The sequence below is a fragment of the Zingiber officinale genome, chromosome 7A (assembly GCF_018446385.1).
Source record: "Zingiber officinale cultivar Zhangliang chromosome 7A, Zo_v1.1, whole genome shotgun sequence".
Lineage (NCBI taxonomy): Eukaryota > Viridiplantae > Streptophyta > Magnoliopsida > Zingiberales > Zingiberaceae > Zingiber > Zingiber officinale.
The window spans coordinates 128,883,867-128,903,523 of NC_055998.1; the positions used below are offsets into that span (position 1 = coordinate 128,883,867).

General features: G+C 40.3%; 2 protein-coding genes across 2 annotated transcripts; both read left to right on the top strand.

The window, feature by feature from the left end:
* Positions 1 to 5,104: 5,104 nt before the first annotated feature.
* LOC122002509 (pentatricopeptide repeat-containing protein At3g09060-like) lies at positions 5,105 to 8,778 on the top strand. Its single transcript, XM_042557706.1, has 3 exons — positions 5,105 to 7,489; positions 8,116 to 8,223; positions 8,313 to 8,778. Exon 1 carries the CDS (start codon positions 5,360 to 5,362, stop codon positions 7,466 to 7,468), a length of 2,109 nt encoding a protein of 702 aa, XP_042413640.1. The 5' UTR covers positions 5,105 to 5,359; the 3' UTR covers positions 7,469 to 7,489; positions 8,116 to 8,223; positions 8,313 to 8,778.
* Positions 8,779 to 9,932: 1,154 nt separating this feature from the next.
* LOC122002510 (laccase-22-like) lies at positions 9,933 to 12,891 on the top strand. The gene is made up of 5 exons (XM_042557707.1): positions 9,933 to 10,738; positions 10,824 to 11,220; positions 11,329 to 11,463; positions 11,545 to 12,492; positions 12,557 to 12,891. Exons 1-5 carry the CDS (start codon positions 10,490 to 10,492, stop codon positions 12,685 to 12,687), a joined length of 1,860 nt encoding a protein of 619 aa, XP_042413641.1. The 5' UTR covers positions 9,933 to 10,489; the 3' UTR covers positions 12,688 to 12,891.
* Positions 12,892 to 19,657: the final 6,766 nt, after the last annotated feature.

Consider the following 19,657-nt stretch of genomic DNA (forward strand, 5'->3'; position numbering starts at 1 on the left):
ACTGGTAACAGTAGATTTCGACCACAGAATGCTTCTGTAAGGTTCTGTCGAAGGGGGCAGTCAACTGGTACCTAGTTCAATCGACTGATACCAGCCTAAAAATATTTTTCAACGTTGTTCTTGACCGTGTCAACTCGTTTAAATGTATGAGATCCATGGGGGATAAATACATGAGTTTAGGGTCAATTTGGATAATATGTTTTCAACAATTGAGATATTGTTGGAGCTCTTTTTGATGTATGGCAAAGGGGGATAAGTCTAGGTTTAAGTGGGAAACCTATACACCTTTGCAAGAAATCCTAACTCGAGAGAGAGCTTAGGTGAAGGGGGAGTGATTCTTTAGGCAAAGGGGGAGAAGTTTACCTTTGAGGGAAATCCTAGCTCAAGGGGGAGTTTAGGTGAAGGGGAGCCTAGGGATTTAGGTTCCATTATTTATGCATGAGTTGATTTGCATATTTATTTGCATATGTATTGCATTTATGTTTCCCTAACTTAAACAGGTTGCCAAACATCAAAAAGGGGGAGATTGTTGGAGTAATCTAGGTGCCCTAAGTTTTGATGTTTGGGCAAAGGTTTAAGTTAGGTTTATTGTTGTATTTGATATGCATTATGAGTGTGCAGGATATAGGTACAACAAGGAAAGTCCAAGGGTGAGTCTTGGCGGTGAAAGTCCAAGCATGTAGTCTTGGCAACGTAAGGCCAAGTGTAATCTTGGCAAAGGAGGAAAGTCCAAGGATGAGTCTTGGCGGTGTAAGTCCAAGCATGTAGTCTTGGCAACGTAAGTCCAAGTGTGACTTGGCAATGGATGAAGTCCCGGAGGCGCGACCTCTTGGCAAAGGAAGACCCGACAACAATGACAAGGCAGATGGAAGCTCCAGAAGGCAAGACGTGAAGGATGGGGAGGCATCCGAGGGACGCAAGGCTGATGGAGGAGGCTAGAAGGCTAGGTCTAGGTTGGTCGGGTGAGAACGAGTGCTGAGTGAATGTATTCGAGGTAAAATCCTAGAATTAGGGTTTACTATAGCAGTACTGTAGCAGACGACTGGTGACTGTAGCAGTCGACTGATGCACTGTAGCAGAGCCGTTGAGATAGCCGTTGGGCTGGCACCAGTCGACTGGTGCAAGGGCCAGTCGACTGGTGCAAGGACCAGTCGACTGGTAACGGGCAAATCAGGTTCTGATTTGTTCCAAGCTCTATAAGAAGGAGTTTGGTATGACCGGCCAAGGTGACGAAATTAGACTTGGTTAAAGCCTAATTAGTAGTCACTAAGTGCTCAAGGTTTCCCTTGTGTCCAAGAGATCTTGGTTGGAGTTGTGGTGAGGTTTCTCCACCCATAAGGAGGTTGAGCTAGCCGGAGTTTGCCGGGGACTAATCCACCGACGGATTGAGGGATCGTCCACCTTACGGACACTCCGTGGAGTAGGAGCAAGTTATCTCCGAACCACGTAAACACCTTGTGTTAGGGTTTATGTTTGGTTTATTGTCTTCTTCTTTCTTGTTTTAGGTTAACTTTCGTATTTGTTAGTTTGTTTTTGTATTCCACTGTGCACTAACATTATAGGAAGTAAAGTTTTGGGTGAGACGCTATTCACCCCCCCTCTAGCGGACGTCAACGTCCTAACAAGTACCACGTTGGTGTTGTTTTGAAAAAAAAAACAACACCGCGGTGCTGATTTGAAAAAAAAATAACACGATATTTTGAAAAAACAACACATTGTTCATGCTCTCTTGAAAAATAGTACCAAACCAACACCAATTGTTAGTGTCGCTTTGTGTAAACTAACACCAGTATTGTGTTATTTGCACACATTGATGTTGCTTTGTGCAAATCAGTACCAATATGATGCTTGTTTGCACACGTTGGTGCTACTTTGTGCACATTGGTGATGTCTTTTTTCATATTAGCAACACGTTGGTGTTGTTCAATATGATGCTATTTTTTTAAAAAAAGCATGGTGCTATTATTTTTCAAATCAGCACCACGTTGGTGCTATTATTTTTCAAACCAACACCAAAGCAGCACCACATTGGTGCTACTTCATGCAAATCAACACCACATTGGTGTTAATTTTTTCAAATTAGCACCAAAGCAGTTGGTGTTGTTTTACACAAACCAATGTTACACTGGTGCTGGTTTGTATACGTTGGTGCTAGTTTGTAAACGAATACCAAATTGGTGTTGGTTTGTGCTGGTACTAGTTTGCGCAAACTAGTCCCAACGTGATGCTGGTTTGCACAAAGTAGCACCAACATAGTCCTGATTTACACATATTAGTGCTATATTTTTTAAACCGACACCACGTTGGTGTTATTTTTTAAAAGTACCACCAAGTTGGTGCTATCTTTTTTCAAAACGTGGTGCTGTTTCAACAAATCAGTATCACTTTATATATAGGAGAGAGAAGAGAGTTGTATACAAATGAAAGAGATTAAAAAACTTATTTTATATATATAGTATCAATGCTGCTGGATTTTGAAATCCTACACCACTACAATGGTGTTGATTCAAAATATAACACCAAATAATTTTGGTATATAAGATAATGAAAATATTCAATATGATATAATACAAATGGTATATACCATATATAAGATGACGTTTGATTTAGAGGTTTAGGAATGAGGGAATGAATTTATTCCCAACCCTTATATTTGGTTGATGGAGATGGAATTAAAATTTTGGAATGAAATTTAAAAACTTGTGTATTGATGAAACTCACCTCTTCCCTTGAGTTTGATGGGAATAAGAATGAGAATTAAGTTGACATTTGGTTTAGGGGTTTGAAAACAAGGAAATGAATTCATTCTTAAGCCTTGTGTTTGGTTGATAGGAATGGAATTAAAATTTTAAAATGAAATCTAAAAACTTGGATATTGATGAAACCCACCTTCTCCCTTATGTTTCATTGGGAATGAGAATAAGAATTAATTTTTAGATAAAAATACCCTTAATATATTTGTTCAAATTTTCTTTTATATCACTTTCTCTTTCGTTATTCTCTCTCATCATACTTTCTCTCTCCTTATTTTATCAACACACTTTTTCGCTCATCATACTTTCTATCTCCTCAATCTCTGCCATAATATTCTCTCCTTATTTTCTTTTATCATATTTTTTCTCTCTTCATTTTCTCTCATCATGCTTTCTCTCTCATCACACTATCCTTTCCATTTTTTCTCATCATATTTTCTCTTTCATCATGTTTTTTCTCTCATCATACTTTCTCTCTCCTCAATCTCTTCCATCACACACTCTCTCCTCATTTTCTCTCATCATACTTTCATTCTATCCCTTCATTTCTCTTTCATTATATTTTCTCTCTTCTCATCCTCTCATCATGCTCTCTCTCATCACACTCTCTTTCCTCATTTTCTCTCATCATACTTTCATTCTATCCTATCACACTTTCTCTTTCATTATATTTTCTCTCTTCTCATCCTCTCATCATGCTTTTTCTCATCACACTCTCTTTCCTCATTTTCTCTCATTACACTTTCCTTCTCTTTATTCTTTCATATCATATTTTCTCTCTCATCATGGTTTCTCTTATCATTCTCTCTCATCATATTTTTCTCTCACATTCAACTTTCTCTTACATCTATTTTTTTCTTTTATTTTCCTCTAAAGGTAAAAAAAATTAATTTATTTCGATAGAAAATATTCAACTAACCAAACATTATTTTTAAGAGTGATCCATGCTCGTACTCATTCTCATTTCACAATACTATGGTTTTTATTCTCATTCTGATTCCTAAGAAAGAATCAAACGCCACCTAAGTTTTGAATGAAAATGTCCTTAATATATTTGTTTAATTTTTCTTTTATATCACTTTCTCTCTCATTATTCTCTCTCATCATACTTTCTCTCTCATCATTTGCTCATCACACTTTCTCTCTTATTATACTTTCTCTCTACTCAATATCTTTCATCATATACTCTCTTCTCATTTTCTTTAATCATATTTTCTCTCTCCTCATTCTATCATCAGACTTTCACTCTCATTATACTTTCTCTCTCCTAAATCTCTCCCATTATACACTCTCTTCTCATTTTCTCTCATAACACTTTTTCTCTCTTCATTCTCTCCCATTATACTTTATTTCTCATCGCACTTTCTCTCTCCTCATCCTCTCTCATCATTCTTTCTCTTCCATCATACAGTCTTTTCTCATTTTTTTCATCACATTTTCTTTTGCATCATAATTTTTCTTTCATCATACTTTCTCTTTCCTCAATCTATTTCACCAAACACTCTTTCTTCTCATTTTCTCTTATCACACTTTCTTTCTTTTCATTCACTACCATCACGCTTTCTCTCTCCTCATTCTCTTTCATTGTACTTTTTCTTCCCTTACACTCTTTTTTTTTTTCTCTCCACACTCTCTCTCATCAATATTTTTCTCTTATCATATTTTCTCTTCTCAATTTCTCCCATCATACACTCTCTTCTCTTTTTCTTTTATCATACTTTCTCTCTTTATTCTCTCTGATCACACTTTTTCTCTCATCATTTCTCATAGGGATGAGCCGAACTGAGACGAACAGTAAGAGGCTTGAGCTCAGTTCGTTATCCCTAAGCTCGAGCTTGACTCGAGTTAGATTCGAACTTTAATTCTTAACCTCAAGTTCAGCTCGTAATAAAATTAAATGGCTTGAGTTTGACTGAGCTCAGCTCGAAAAAAAACTCGTTTAAAAATTAAACGGGTTTAGTTCGAGTTTGTTTAAGATAATTAGCTATAATAATTAAGAATATATTATTATATTTATTAATACTTAATCAAACAACATTTTTTTCAAACCAAGATCCGAATATTTTACAAGTGGCTTGGCTCGTTTACACTCTTACTCTTTTATCACGTTCTCTTTTATCACACTCTCTCTTATTACACTCTCTTTTCTCATTTTCTATTATCATACTGTTCCTTTCTTTATTCTTTTTCATCATATTTTTTTTTTCTCATTATTCTCCCTTATTATATTTTTCCTCACATTTATTTTTTTTTCTCTATAGATAAAAAAATAATTTAATTTGATATAGTAATTCTCATTCCACCGTAATAAGATTTTTATTCTAATTCCGATTCCTAAATATTTTACCGAGGTTCTCTGACACTTGATTAAAAGTTGGATATTTACCGTTGTTCACGTCATTATCTCTAATGACACGGCATGGTTATTAAGATATTATTATTTCGTTAAATAATTTGCTAAGGATAAAAATAATGAGAATTTTGAAATAACGAGGACTTGTTTTGAAGACGTAGTAGAGTATTTTGAAATAGTGTTACTTTTCCGCTGAACTATTTAAACCGGCCGCATAACCTCCCTACGAGGTATAGTGGGCGGCGGCATATCTATGGCGGCGGCGCCTCCTCCCGGCGTTCCGCGCCTCCGACACCTCCTGGAGCTTATCGATATCAAAGCTCAAAAGGACCCCGTTTCAGCCCTCTCCCACCTTGACTCTCTCGCCTCGCACTACCCGTTATCCTCCCCCTCCAATTCCCTCCTCTTCGGCCTCCTCCGCGCCCTCTCCGCTTCTGCTCCCTCCCACCTCCCCCGCCTTCTCAGTTTCCTCAGTCACCACCCTCGTCGCCCCAGCTTCTCTGAGACCGTTGCCATCACGGCCCTCAAGGGCTTCTCCCGCGCCCTAATGCCCGACGAGGCCCTGCGCACCTTCCGGGCCCTCCCCGGCATTTTCCGCTGCAACCCCGGCGTCCGCTCCCATAACGCCCTCCTCGACGCCTTCGTCCGTGCCGAGCGTTGGGAGCAGGCCGAGTCCTTCTTCGACTTCTTCTCCACTGGCGCGCGGGTTCCCCCCAATCTTCAAAGTTACAACATCCTCATCCGGGGCCTCTGTGCTCGTCAGCAACTCCAGCAGGCGTGGGAGCTCTTCCAAACTATCCGATTCCGGGGCATCGAGCCAGACCTCGTCACGTACAGCACGATTATGCATGCATATGTCAAAGGCGGAGATTTTACCAAAGCAGTTGAGGTGTTCGATGAAATGTCCGAGAGGAAGGTGACTCCAGATATTGTTTGCTACAATCTGCTCATTGACGGGTTCTTGAAAAAGGCTGAATTTGACAAGGCAATGGCGATTTGGGAGAGGCTGGTGATGGATAAGAGAGTTGGTCCTAACGTTGTTACCTATAATTCGATGCTCAACGGTTTGTGCAAGCTTGGAAAGTACAAAGAGGCGATGGAGATGTGGAATAGAATGCTAAAAAATGACCACTCTCCTGGCACCTTCACCTACGGAATTTTGATTCATGGGTTATGCGAGTCTGGAAATGTTGATGGAGCATCACTATTATATGCGGAGATGATAAAAAATGGATTAATTCTTGACAGTGTCATATGCAATTCATTGCTTGATGGATTCTGCAAAGCAGGGAGGTTGGATGATTCTTTTAAAATGTGGGAATCAATGGAAAGAGAAGGCAAACTTAATGTTGTCAGCTATAACATACTGATCAGAGGTCTGTTTGGACAAGGCAGGGCAGAAGAAGCTCTCCTCTTTTGGAAGCAACTGCAGCAGCAGGATAATAACTTAGAACCCGATTCCGTGACATATGGTGTTTTAATACATGGGTTGTGTGAGAAGGGATACCTTGGGAAGGCATTGGAGGTGTTGAAGAGCGCCCAAGAAATTCAAGAGAATAACATCGATGTATTTGCATATACTTCTATGATAGATGCTCTCTGTAAACATAAGAGAATAGATGAAGCTCTTTCCATATATGATCAGATGAGTAAATTCTGTTGCAGACCAAACTCACATACCTGCAATGCCCTCATAAATGGCTTCTTCAGAGTATCAAATATCTCAGAGGCTTTGCAATTTTTCTCACGGATGAACACTATTGGTTGCACTCCGACAGTTGTGACCTACAACACCCTTATCAGTGGTCTTTGTAAAACAGAAATGTACCATGAAGCTTACTTACTTACAAAGGAAATGACGGGAAAAGGATTCAAATTGGATCAAGTAACATACAGCTCATTGATAGATGGACTTTGCCATGATAAAAAACTTGATGCTGCTCTTGATATATGGAATAAGGTCTTACACTCCGGACGCAATGCTGATGAAATTGTCCACAATGTTATCATCCACGGTCTATGCTCTGCTGGGAAAATGGAAGAAGCCTTATGTGTTCATTCTGAGATGAAACAAAGAAACTGCATCCCTACCTTGGTCACATACAATACACTCATGGATGGACTTTACAAATGGGGCAAATATGAAAAAGCATCAGCAATTTGGGTTGAGATGCTAAAAGTTGGACTGAAACCTGATATCATCAGTTACAACACAGCTTTCAAAGGTCTTTGTTCGTATAACAAGACATCTGAAGCCATCCAGTTGTTGGGTGATGCCTTGAGCCTTGGCATAGTTCCAACTAACATCACATGGAATATACTTGTCAATGCAGTAATCAAAGAGGAACTCTTTCAGAATTGATTTGTATGAGATTCTGTCAAGGTAAAGATCATATTTAAGTTGCTTGTATTGCCTTCATTTTTGTTTTATTGTTATATGCAAACACTCCACAATATTATATTCTAGTGATGACTTAGCATGTTCTTTTACTTATTTTTGTCTTTAAGATGATTGTTAACACAATCTTCTGAACTTTGTTATGACAATGCCAGTAACACCAACCTTTGATTTGTTATCTAGCCTTTGTAAAACTGCATTACACTTTATAAATTCACATTCATGTACAACTTGTTGGCAGCACAATATTATGCACCAAGTTAGCCACTGTAGCATCCACATCTGGTATTAAATATAATTAGATCTACTTTTTCTTACACATGAGAGTGGATAAGAACAAAATTACACACCCACAGAGGGCATTACCTAGTCATACTTCTTTGGCAGTTTATAGTCGTTTCTAGACTAATTACATTTGGGAAGAAATAACTTCAGTTTATTTCTCAAAGTACAGGAGAACATTTTTTCTTTTTATTTTGCATCCAGCATTACACCAATTCTGAGCAAAGAAAGTTTGCTCCTAATGCTGATTAGACTTTACTTTGGAGAAAGTAATTTTTTACCATATAAATCTTAAACCTTTTATCTTATCAGCTTCATTATTGTGCCAGGCAAACCCAAAAAGGTTAAGCAACATGCTGTAGCCTTCTGCCATTGAAAGATGGAATTATCAAAATCAGCATACGGATCATGGCAGTAAGCAAAGCCATTATATCAAGGTACAAGGGTTACTAAATATTCAATCTATAACAAGTCCAAGCCATAGCTTTCTGACCTCCTTGATTTGTATCCATGCTCATGCTTTCAGTTTATCAACTTCCAACCTGGCTACTGGTAAAGCTATACTGCACAAAGAGGAATTTCTTATGGCATTGTTGGCATGAGTCAGCTTTCTCAGTGTTGGAATCTCATTGCCTAGTGTTGTATGTCAGCCGTCTTCGATGGGGCCTTGGTATCCTTAACTTGCAACAGTTCAATTTGGCCTTGCTGTGCCAGTGTTGATGGCTTTTCCTCATTCCCTTACATTCTTCCTGGTGAAGTCTTATACCAAGAGCATATTTTTCTGCCCAAACCTGGGAGCTGGTGGTTCTGGATTGTCATACCTTGGGAAGTGCCTAGTGCATCCATGATTTTTTTTGGTCGCCATTTGCGTAAAATTTTGTAGAACAGATGTGTCCTTGTGACATAGTAGGTCGTATGGGAGTCTGTTACTAAATGGCAATTCTCCTCTGCTTTTTATAAGACAACGATTTACAGATAGATGTTTTTCCTCACCTTGACTTGGCCTCTCTTTTTAAAGATAGTTTTTTGTAGGAATCTTAGAACTCTCCCAGACAGTGAGAAACATCCAGGAGGGCCCAGGTGATTTTGAGGTGAGTTTACAACATTCTCTTGGTGGCAAAAGGCGAATACACTCGCCTCCAGCACCTCCGCCAACCTGTTTCAGAACCAATACAGAGGAGGTAAATCACTGGTGGCTATTAGCCTTTGGAATAGTGACTAGCATATAAGAGAGACATTTATCTCAGTTTTGTCGAGATTCGAATCTCAGATCTCATGATGACAACATCTCATGCGCTAACCACTAGAGCATCCCGAAAGGACAACTTGCAACATTCTCTTGTATAGGGTCAAGGTGGATCCTTTGTATGTATTGTCTTATTTGGTCCTTTTCAATACCCAAGTTTAAAGTGCTGACTTGGTTACTCCTTCATGACAATATTAAGACAAGGAAGGTTCTCCAGAGAAACTCAGTGCAACTTTCAGATTTTCCTGTGTAGCATGCATTGGAACCTTTTGATGAGTTAAGCAGATGAGCCAAGCATACGCTTTTTTGTTACCTGCACAGCTCCATTAGTTGGCTGGTCTGTGTCACCTTTTAAATCTATATATTTACATCCTTAAATAGTTTCTTTGACACCCAAATCATCTTGTTAAAAGGGCAAGTTTTCTCCTGTATCAGTAATGATAATGATGTGGCTAATTTCTTTGTTTAGCAAATTCTGAAAGGCCTTTTCTTTAATCACAGTGTTTCTCTGTAGCAATGAAACAAATAGGTCATGTCCAAGATACCTTTACATTCTGTCGCTCTGCTAATTCAGATCAAGCACCAGGAAACTCCTTGAGAATATTTTCTTGCATCTCTTGGGAGACAAATTTCTAATTTTCTAACCTTATGCATTTGTAATTCTTCATGAAATCTACAACCACAGATACAGAGAGAAGTTTCCAGACCAAGTAAAAGTGTTTCTGAATTTGGTAAATCATGAAATTGATACAGGAAAAAAGCTTGCCCATTTAACAAGATGATGGTTCAGATGCAAGAAAATTTAGAACTTTCCTACTACTTGATCTGAATTAGCGGCGGCGACAGAATGAAAAGATAACTTGTGCCAATTTGTTTCCTTACTACAAAGAAACACTTTCTGATTCACCTGGTGTGGTTTGCATGTTGACAAATTACTAGCCACCTAACTGTCTTAGCTTTTAAATCAGGTATTTTAGTCACTATGCTATGGTTTATTATCAGTTTTCTTTTTGTTTTTTGCCCTCTTGATATGAGCATTTCACCAACAACCAAACTGCTATGCATGTATCGATATAAGATGATTTCATACTCCTGATGACGACTACTAAAGTGTGTTAATTTCACCAACACTTGGTATAAACATGATAAGCAAAAGTATATGATCAGTTAGTAGCATCCTCTGATGATTGAAATTTGACGAAAACACACCCTTGATAATGAGAATCGATCGACAGACAGCCTTAACCTTCCTGTTTCTGCTAAAAGTATTCTGAGATAATAAATGCTCGTTAACCTGCACTGATTATATAAACATTTTAGGGTGTCCCTTTTGTGGAGTAAATATATGATTGTTTCAGAAAGAAGGATGAGATTAAAATAGTCTGGCACTCAGAATGTTGTAGGTATAGGTAAACAGCGATATGCAGTTTGTGTAGCATCCAAGTAATGCAGCTGTAATGGTGCAGTTCTTCTACCAAAACCTTCATGCTCAAGGTTTCGCTCTACCTAATACTTACAGTGACTCCGCAGCTGCTGCAATTCTCATCCATTTATTAGCTTCCGTTGGCCACCCATTCCATGCAAACAAGAGAAGGAGAAGGAGAAAGAGAAAGAGAAGAATGAGTTCCTCTTTCTGGACTTTCCTGTTTGTCTTCAGCTCTCTGGCTATTTACTCGGAAGGACTGACTCGGCATTACAAGTTCAACGTAAGTATTTCGATTATGAGTTGGTAAATATGTGGACCATAGACAGCCCAATTGACTTTCTTGTGGGGCTTTGCATTTCCTGCAGGTGGTAATGCGAAACGTGACCAGACTCTGCTCGACCAAGCCAATCGTGACGGTGAACGGCCAATTCCCCGGTCCGACTCTCTACGCGCGCGAGGATGACACCGTCCTTGTCAAGGTCGTGAACCACATCGGCCACGACGTGACCATCCATTGGCATGGCGTCCGGCAGCTGCGGACCGGCTGGGCTGATGGTCCGGCCTACGTGACCCAGTGCCCGATCCAGCCCGGGCGAAGCTACGTGTACAATTTCACGCTCACCGGCCAGCGCGGCACGCTACTGTGGCACGCTCACATCACCTGGATGCGGTCAACGGTCCACGGCGCCCTCGTCATCCTCCCCAAGCTGGGCGTGCCGTACCCGTTTACTCAACCCCACCAAGAACACGTCATCGTATTAGGTTATTAATTCTATGCAACTAATTATATTAATTTTCCTTTTACATATAAAATGTATTTACTTAATTGTTTCTTTATATTATTTTCTATTTTCTTAAAAAATAATTCAGCGGAATGGTGGAAATCCGACCCTGAAGCTGTAATAAGAGAGGCTCTGAAGGCCGGTCGGCCTCCCAATGTGTCGGATGCCCACGTCATCAATGGCCACTCCGGAGCTCTCTCCACGTGCTCCTCCTCCTCTCTCGGTAATTAGTCCCTAAATAATAATAATAATATGTAATTAATTAATGGACTAATTAGATATAATGATTAATTAATGAATATAGACGGGTTCACGTTGGCGGTGGAGAAAGGGAAGAAGTACTTGCTCCGCGTCATCAACGCCGCGCTCAACGAGGACCTCTTCTTCAAGGTCGCCGGCCACCGGATGACCGTCGTGGAGGTCGACGCAGCCTACACCAAGCCGTTTTCCATTGACACTATCCTCCTTGCCCCCGGCCAGACCACCAACGTCCTCCTCACCGCCGACAAGACCGCTGGCGGGCGGTACCTCGTCACGACTTCCCCCTTCGCTGATTCCCCCCTTGTCGCCGTTGATAACCGCACTGCCACCGCTACCCTCCACTATGCCGATATCGTCTCCTCCTCCGCTGCCCCCGCCGCTGCCAGTGCGCTCACCACCACCAACCCGCCGCTGATGAACGCCACCCCTGTAGCGGCCGCCTTTTCCGACGCGCTCCGCAGTCTCAACTCACAGGCGTACCCCGCTCGCGTACCGGCCACCGTCGACAGATCGCTGCTGTTCACGGTGGGGCTGGGGGCGAACCCCTGCGCCAGCTGCGTCAACGGGAGTAGAGTGGTGGCGGGTGTCAACAACGTGACGTTCGTGATGCCGACGACGGCGCTTCTGCAGGCGCACTACTACAACATCAGCGGGGTCTTCACAGACGACTTCCCCGGCCGGCCTCCGGTGGTGTTCAACTACACCGGGAGCGGGCCGAGGAACGTGGCGACGGAGCAGGGGACGAGGCTGTACCGGCTGCCGTACAACGCGACGGTGGAGCTGGTGCTGCAGGACACCGGGATCATCGGGCCAGAGAGCCACCCACTGCACCTCCACGGCTACAATTTTTTCGTCATCGGAAAGGGTTCCGGCAACTACGACCCCAAAACCTCCCCAGCAGGGTTCAACCTAGTCGACCCGGTGGAGCGTAACACGGTCTCTGTTCCCTCCGGCGGGTGGACGGCCATCAGATTCAGAGCGGATAATCCTGGTAATTTTAGAGACCCTTCATGGATCATGAATGGAAAGAATCTGATGGATTAATTAATTTGCAGGAGTTTGGTTCATGCATTGCCACTTCGAGGTGCACATGACGTGGGGCCTCAAGATGGCGTTCATTGTGGACGACGGCGAAGGGCCGGAGCAGTCCATTCTACCGCCGCCGAAAGATCTGCCTGCGTGCTAATGAGGCGGTGGCCGCCGGCGACGATGCGGCCGTGGCAGTGAAGCATTTGTGAAGCAAGTTGACACGCTGTAGTTTCTTACTTTTTGAGGTTTTTTTTTGCAAGTGTGATTATATTTATAGGACGGCTGATTTCATTTTGTTTAATGTGGGTTCACGGATATTTCATTGTATTCATGGAAGTTGATGAGAATAAATAAATCGATCTGTGGCAAGCTTTAACGATAGTGTATCGGTAAGAAAATAAATAAATAAATATACTCAAATCTGTTTTAGCACAAAATATATATAGTGAAAAAGGGATTAATTATATTTAAAAAAAAACAGTGAGAAAAATTAAGCTCCTTCCGCACTTTTTTTATACTATAAACCATCTAAATCAAGTGATAGTTAAGAAAAAAAATATAAATAAAACTTATCCATTTTCGTGTCTTTATTTTTAATAAAAATAATTAAATGTTTCAAACATTTTTGATATTTTCTTATATTGAGGACCAATAACAACAACAATAACAATATTCAAATTTATAACTTGATTCATCGGAGAAGGACATTTCGCAAGGGAATGCTCCAATGATAAGAAAAACTCCAAACAAGTGGCCATATTCGAACAATTAGACATCCCTGGTGACTATGACATATTATCATTTCAAGAAGGAGAGGAATAAAGTGACGCGATTTTTAGAATTTCTGAAGGAGAGGAAAACACTGGTGATCTCCAAAGGTCAATACAAACTTTAATTCTCTCCAAACATATTTTTATGTTAGAACAAATTGATGGAGGTTATCATCCTCGAGTAAAAGTATCAGACGAATAGTACTAATGCCAGCATGAATGGCAAGCAAACGGTGATACCTTCCCTGCACAACCAACAAGGTGTACTGGGTTTAAAAGGGAAATATTAAAAAGGGCTAGAATACATTGCCCTAAGTGTTTGATAACATCTTGCAACTTATGCGGGCCTTACTACTTCAGCAAATAGGTACAAATACTACCTGCTTCACCCACACTTTTTTTTCCTAACAAATTATTGCAGGAACAACAGAAATATATCTCTTGGTGTGATTTAGAAATTGAAAGACTTCATAAGGAAGTTTCTTATTATAAATGCCTCCATGAACAACTTCTATTGGAAGGGTTACGAATAGATTATAAAAAACTAAATAAGGAGATAGAAGAAGAGACAACCTACATGTTACATTCTGAAACTACAGAAGGTATATCTACAATTCATGAAGGAAAGACCCAAGACTTGTAAAGAACATGCTTTACAATTTACGAGTCAAAATGGATATCCCAAATATTCCTAAATTTTCATTAAAGGTCATATTAGACATTGGTGCAACCACCTGTTGTGTTGATCAGAATTCAATACCTAAAGAAGCACTTGAAGAAAATACCTTCATCGTTCATTTTAGTGGTATCAATTCTTAGCAAACAGTAAAATTAAAAATGAGGCATGGAAGAATGGCAATCGGAGATAATAATTCCCATATTCCTTATAAGTAAAGTTTTCCAATGGTTCTTGGTGACAAAATACAAATGATTTTTGGTTGTAATTTCATTAGAGCAATGAATGGAGGGGTCAGGATCAAAGGTAATATTGTTACATTTTATAAAAATCTGACTATTATAAATACTCTTCCTACAACAGATGCCACAGTTGCTATAAGTGAGCTTGATCTTGAGGAAGAAGAATACCTGCAAATTAAAGAAATGGTCTCTTATACTACTAGCAAGTCCTCACAGGATTTTTTTCAAAACAGTTTAGCCCATTATTAAAGGAGTTAGGAGAACAAGGCTTTATTGGAGACGATCCTCTACAACATTGGTCAAAAAATAAAATTCTATGTTATCTGGATATCAATAATCCAGATTTTATTATAAAAGACAGACCAATCAAGCACCTAACTCCTAATCAGAAGGCAACATTTACTAGGCATATTGATACATTACTAAAGTTAAAGATTATTCGGCCCAGCAAAAGTTGTCATTGAACGACTGCAATTATTATAAATTCAGGAACCAACGTTGATCCAGATAGTGGTAAAGAAATAAAGGGGAAAGTGTTGGACTCCATGGTTATTTTGATGTGATCAACCAAGTTAGGTTAAGTCCTGTGTGTTATTTGATCCCTGTGTCTAAGTGTGTAGGATCTTAGGAGCGCAGGAAGTCAAGCGGAAGACGCAGCTAGCGAGAAGGACGACACGGGAAGGGAGCCGATGAGCTCGGTGCGTCCGAAGGACGAGAGTGCTGCGGAAGAGTACACCGATGGACGAGAAGAACATACACGACGTTCGAGAGACGAGAAGCCGGGTTGGAAGCCTGCTCGAGGAGAAGGCTGGAAATTAGGTTCGGGTGAGCCCTATTTCGGTTGTCCGCAATCACCCATGCATTCGGAGCCTCGAAAGAAGAAAACAAGTCAAAAGGAGCTGGAAACGCTAGCTGGAGGCGCCTTCAACGAACTGCTGAAGGCGCCTGCGTTGACTGCAGGCTTAGAGGCACCTTCATTGCCTTGAAGGCACCTTCAACCATGTCCGAGGCGCCTTCAATGCCATTGGAGGCGCCTTCAACCTGGCCAAAGTGGTTGTTTGTAATCGGATAGAGTTTTATCCGGTCAAACCCCTTGGAGGCACTCTCAATCCCTTTGGATGCACCCTCAAGACTCGAGATAGAGTTTCCAGGAGCTATATAAAGGCCCCTAGAGCTAGGAAAGTAATCATTCAATTCTGTATCAACTTCCTAGCAACTGTTTGAGCTTCTAGTGTGTAAAATGCTTCTTTGCCTTTAGAGAAGGAGACTTTTCTAGTGCGCTTTTTCAACCGCCTTGGATTAACAACCTTCTTGATTGTAACCAAGTCAAAACATTGAGTCTTCTTTCTTTTCTGTTATTCTGTCTTATTTTATTGTTGCTATTATTTTTGAGTTGAAAGTTTTTTAGGAGGGTATTTTCATTTGCAGGCAATTCACCCCTCCCCTCTTACCGATCCCGCTGCACCAACAAGTGGTATCACAACCCGACAACCTCAGAAGGACTAACCGCCGTCTGAAGCAACAAGGATCAAGACGATGACCGGAACAAGCATTCATCCCCTGAAATTCGACGTAGACTTCGCTACATGGAAGCGAAAATGGAGGTATTTTTTAAAATGGATTTTGATATTTTACTGACAATGAAATTTGATTTTTCAGCCCCAAAAGATAAAGAAGAGTACCAATGGACAAAAAAAAGAGCAAGCCGATTTCGTGACCAATGGAAAGGCGGAATTTCACCTGCTCAGCGTTTTTTCATCCCAGGAGGTAAGTCGGATCGGAAGCTACGACTCTGCCAAAGACCTTTGGGAAATATTCCTAGAGCTCCATGAAGGCACATCATAAGCGAAATTAGCAAGTGCGACATCCTTCGGACTCAGCTGATTAATCTCCGGATGAACAACGGCGAAAAGGTAGCGCAACTTCAAGCGAGAATTAAGGAGCTGATAACGCAATTGAACAACCTCGGAGAATTGGTAACAAATCGAAACTCGATCCGGTACGCGCTCAACGCCTTCCCAAAGTCTCCAGAATGGGTGTCCTTAGTAGATGCATACTACATCTCTAAGAACTTTGAGGTAAGTACTTTAGAAAATCTATTTTCTACATTCGAACTTCACGAGTCTCGAATTGTAGAGCCTAAACAAGTAGAGAAGCCAAATCTCAATATTACCCTACAAGCCGAAAAGGATGATCCCGACTCTGAAGCATTGATCGATGAAACTGAAGCGGCACTATTGGTAAGGAAGTTAAATAAATTTACTAAAACTAATAAATTTAGATCGCAGTCAAGGAAACAACAATGTAACAAAAGGACGGTCCGATGCTACAACTGCAACGAAGAAAGGCACATCAAGGACGATTGCCCGAAACTAAAGAAAAGGGACAAGGAGAAGTCTCAAAGGCTGACGTCCTCGAAGCACAAGAGTCTGAAGGCTACATGGGATGAATCGTCATCCTCGGAATCAGAAGTCGAAGCATTCTCAGGATTAGCACTAATGGCCAACAATCTTTTTGAAGAAACCAGCTCGGAGATGAGCATAGATGAAGGGAAAGGATCATCAGAAGAAGAAAGATGTGATGAAGGGGGAGCATCAGATATAGATGTAACTGAGGTACGTAATATGACTCCCAAGCAGTCCTTTCAATTCATAAAAATTCTCGCTAAAGACTTAGTTAAATTAGAAAAGGAGAATAATGAGTTGAAGTTAAACTTAGCAAAAGCATGACCACTAGAAATGTACGATAAGTTAAAATTAGAGAATGAGAAATTGAGAAATGAAATTGAAAATTTTAAAAATGATTATGCATGCTTAAATAAATTTCTAAAATCAAAACTCAAGTTATATGGAAAATTAAACTGGTACATTAGAAAACATCATGGACAACTTAGGAAAGTTCCCAAAAGTTATGTATCCCCTAAATTCTTGATTAATCCAGTAGGAAGGAACCTTTGCTGGGTTCCAAAATCTTCTCTAGACTATTTTTTTTAATTAAAGCTTTCAGCGAGAAAATTAAACGTTAAAATTTCTTTATGAGGCTTTGTCTAAGGAAGTGGTTGTTGCTCCAATAATCAAGAAGTCCTAGTGCATCGCCACGACTTGGAAGCCAAAATATTGAAATAAAATATTTAATTAACTTTCTGGTAAAACATTAAAATTAGAATTAAATAATGGTTTAAAAAGTTTTTTCAAACATTTAAAAAAAATCTTCAAAAATGTTTCATGCATAAAATTTTTACCTAAGTTAAAATTTCTTCTGAAATTATAAATTTTTGTTTAATTATTTTTTTCAAAAAATTGTCTTACCTAAGTTTAACTTAGAAAATTTTCAAAAGATTTATATTTGATTAAAAATTTCCTAAGTTAAAATTTTCTTCTACTTAGATTTTTTTTTTACTTAGAAATTATTTTGAGACTGATTTATTTTAAATTTTTTTAATTTTTTTTAAAAAAAACTTGAACCTTCTACTTGAAAATTATGACACCATTTTTTTTTTTGTGATCAAAGGGGGAGAGAGAGGAACAAGTTTAGGGAGAGTTAAAAATTTAAAATTTCTTTTTCTTAGTGTTACAAATTCTTTTATTGCAACCTTTTTGCTTAAAATGTTAGTTTAGTAATTTCTTTAAATTACTACTTGTCTGTTATTTTTTCTAACTTGAACTTGGGTTGATGCACATAAAAAAGGAGAAGATTGTTGGACCCCGTGGTTATTTTGATGTGATCAACCAAGTTAGGTTAGGTCCTGTGTGTTATTTGATCTCTGTGTCTAAGTGTGGAGGAGCTTAGGAGCGTAGGAAGTCGAGCGGAAGACACAGCTAGCGAGAAAAACGACACGGGAAGGGAGCCGATGGGCTTGGTGCATCCGAAGGACGAGAGAGCCGTGGAAGAGTACACCAGTGGACGAGAAGAACATGCACGGCGTTCGAGGTACGAGAAGCCGGGTTAGAAGCCTGCTCGTGGAGAAAGCTGGAAATTGGGTTCGGTGAGCCCTATTTCGGTTGGCCACAATCACCCATGCATTCGGAGCCTCGGAAGAAGAAAACAAGTCAAAAGGAGTTGGAAATGCTAGTTGGAGGTGCCTTCAACAAACTGCAGAAGGCGCCTGCGCTGACTGCAGGCTTGGAGGCGCCTTCATTGCCTTGAAGGCGCCTTCAACCATGTCCGAGGCTCCTTCAAGGCCATTGGAGGCACCTTCGACCTGGCCAAAGTGGTCGTTTGTAATCGGATAGAGTTTTATCCGGTCAAACCCCTTGGAGGCGCCCTCAACCCCTTTGGAGGCGCCCTCAAGACTCGAGATAGAGTTTCCAGGAGCTATATAAAGGCCCCTAGAGCTAGGAAAGTAATCATTCAATTCTATATCAACTTCCTAGCAACTGTTTGAGCATCTAGTGTGTAAAATGCTTCTCCGCCTTTAGAGAAGGAGACTTTTCTAGTGCGCTTTTTCAACCGCCTTGGATTAACAACCTTCTTGGTTGTAACCAAGTCAAAACGCTGAGTCTTTTTTCTTTTCTGTTATTCTGTCTTATTTTATTATTGTTATTATTTTTGAGTTGAAAGTTTTTGAGGAGGGTATTTTCATTTGTAGGCAATTCACCCCTCCCCTCTTACCGGTCCCGCTGCACCAACAAGTGGTATCACAACCCGACAACCTCGGAAGGACTAACCGCCGTCTGAAGCAACAAGGATCAAGATGATGACCGAAACAAGCATTCAACCCCCAAAATTCGACGGAGACTTCGCTACATGGAAGCGAAGAATGGAGGTATTTTTTAAAACGGATTTCGATATTTTACTGACAATGAAATTTGGTTTTTCATCCCCAAAAGATAAAGAAGAGTATCAATGGACAAAAAAGGAGCAAGCCGATTTCGTGGCCAATGGAAAGGCGGAATTTCACCTGCTCAGCGTTTTGCCACCCCAGGAGGTAAGTCGAATCGGAAGATACGACTCTGCTAAAGACCTCTGGGAAATATTCCTAGAGCTCCACGAAGGCACATCATAAGCGAAATTAGCAAGACGTGACATCCTCCAGACTCAGCTGACTAATCTCCGGATGAACAACGATGAAAAGGTAGCGCAACTTCAAGCGAGAATTAAGGAGCTGATAACGCAATTGAACAACCTCGAAGAATTGGTAACAAATCGAGATTCGATCCGGTACTCGCTCAATGTCTTCCCAAGGTCTCCAGAATGGGTGTTCTTAGTAGATGCATACTACATCTCTAAGGATTTTGAGGTAAGTACTTTAGAAAATCTATTTTCTACATTTGAACTTCACGTGTCTTGAATTGCAGAGCCTAAACAAGTAGAGAAGCCAAATCTCAATATTACCCTACAAGCCGAAAAGGATGATCCCGACTCCGAAGCGTCGATCGATGAAACTGAAGTGACACTATTGGTAAGGAAGTTAAATAAATTTATTAAAACTAATAAATT

Excerpts from the sequence above, each read along its gene's own strand:
- LOC122002509 (XM_042557706.1), top strand. The coding sequence starts at position 5,360 with ATGGCGGCGGCGCCTCCTCCCGGCGTTCCGCGCCTCCGACACCTCCTG.
- LOC122002510 (XM_042557707.1), top strand. The coding sequence starts at position 10,490 with ATGGTGCAGTTCTTCTACCAAAACCTTCATGCTCAAGGTTTCGCTCTA. Across the intron at positions 10,739-10,823 it reads CTCGGCATTACAAGTTCAAC|GTGGTAATGCGAAACGTGAC; the intron begins GTAAGTATTTCG and ends CATTTCCTGCAG. Across the intron at positions 12,493-12,556 it reads ATTCAGAGCGGATAATCCTG|GAGTTTGGTTCATGCATTGC; the intron begins GTAATTTTAGAG and ends ATTAATTTGCAG.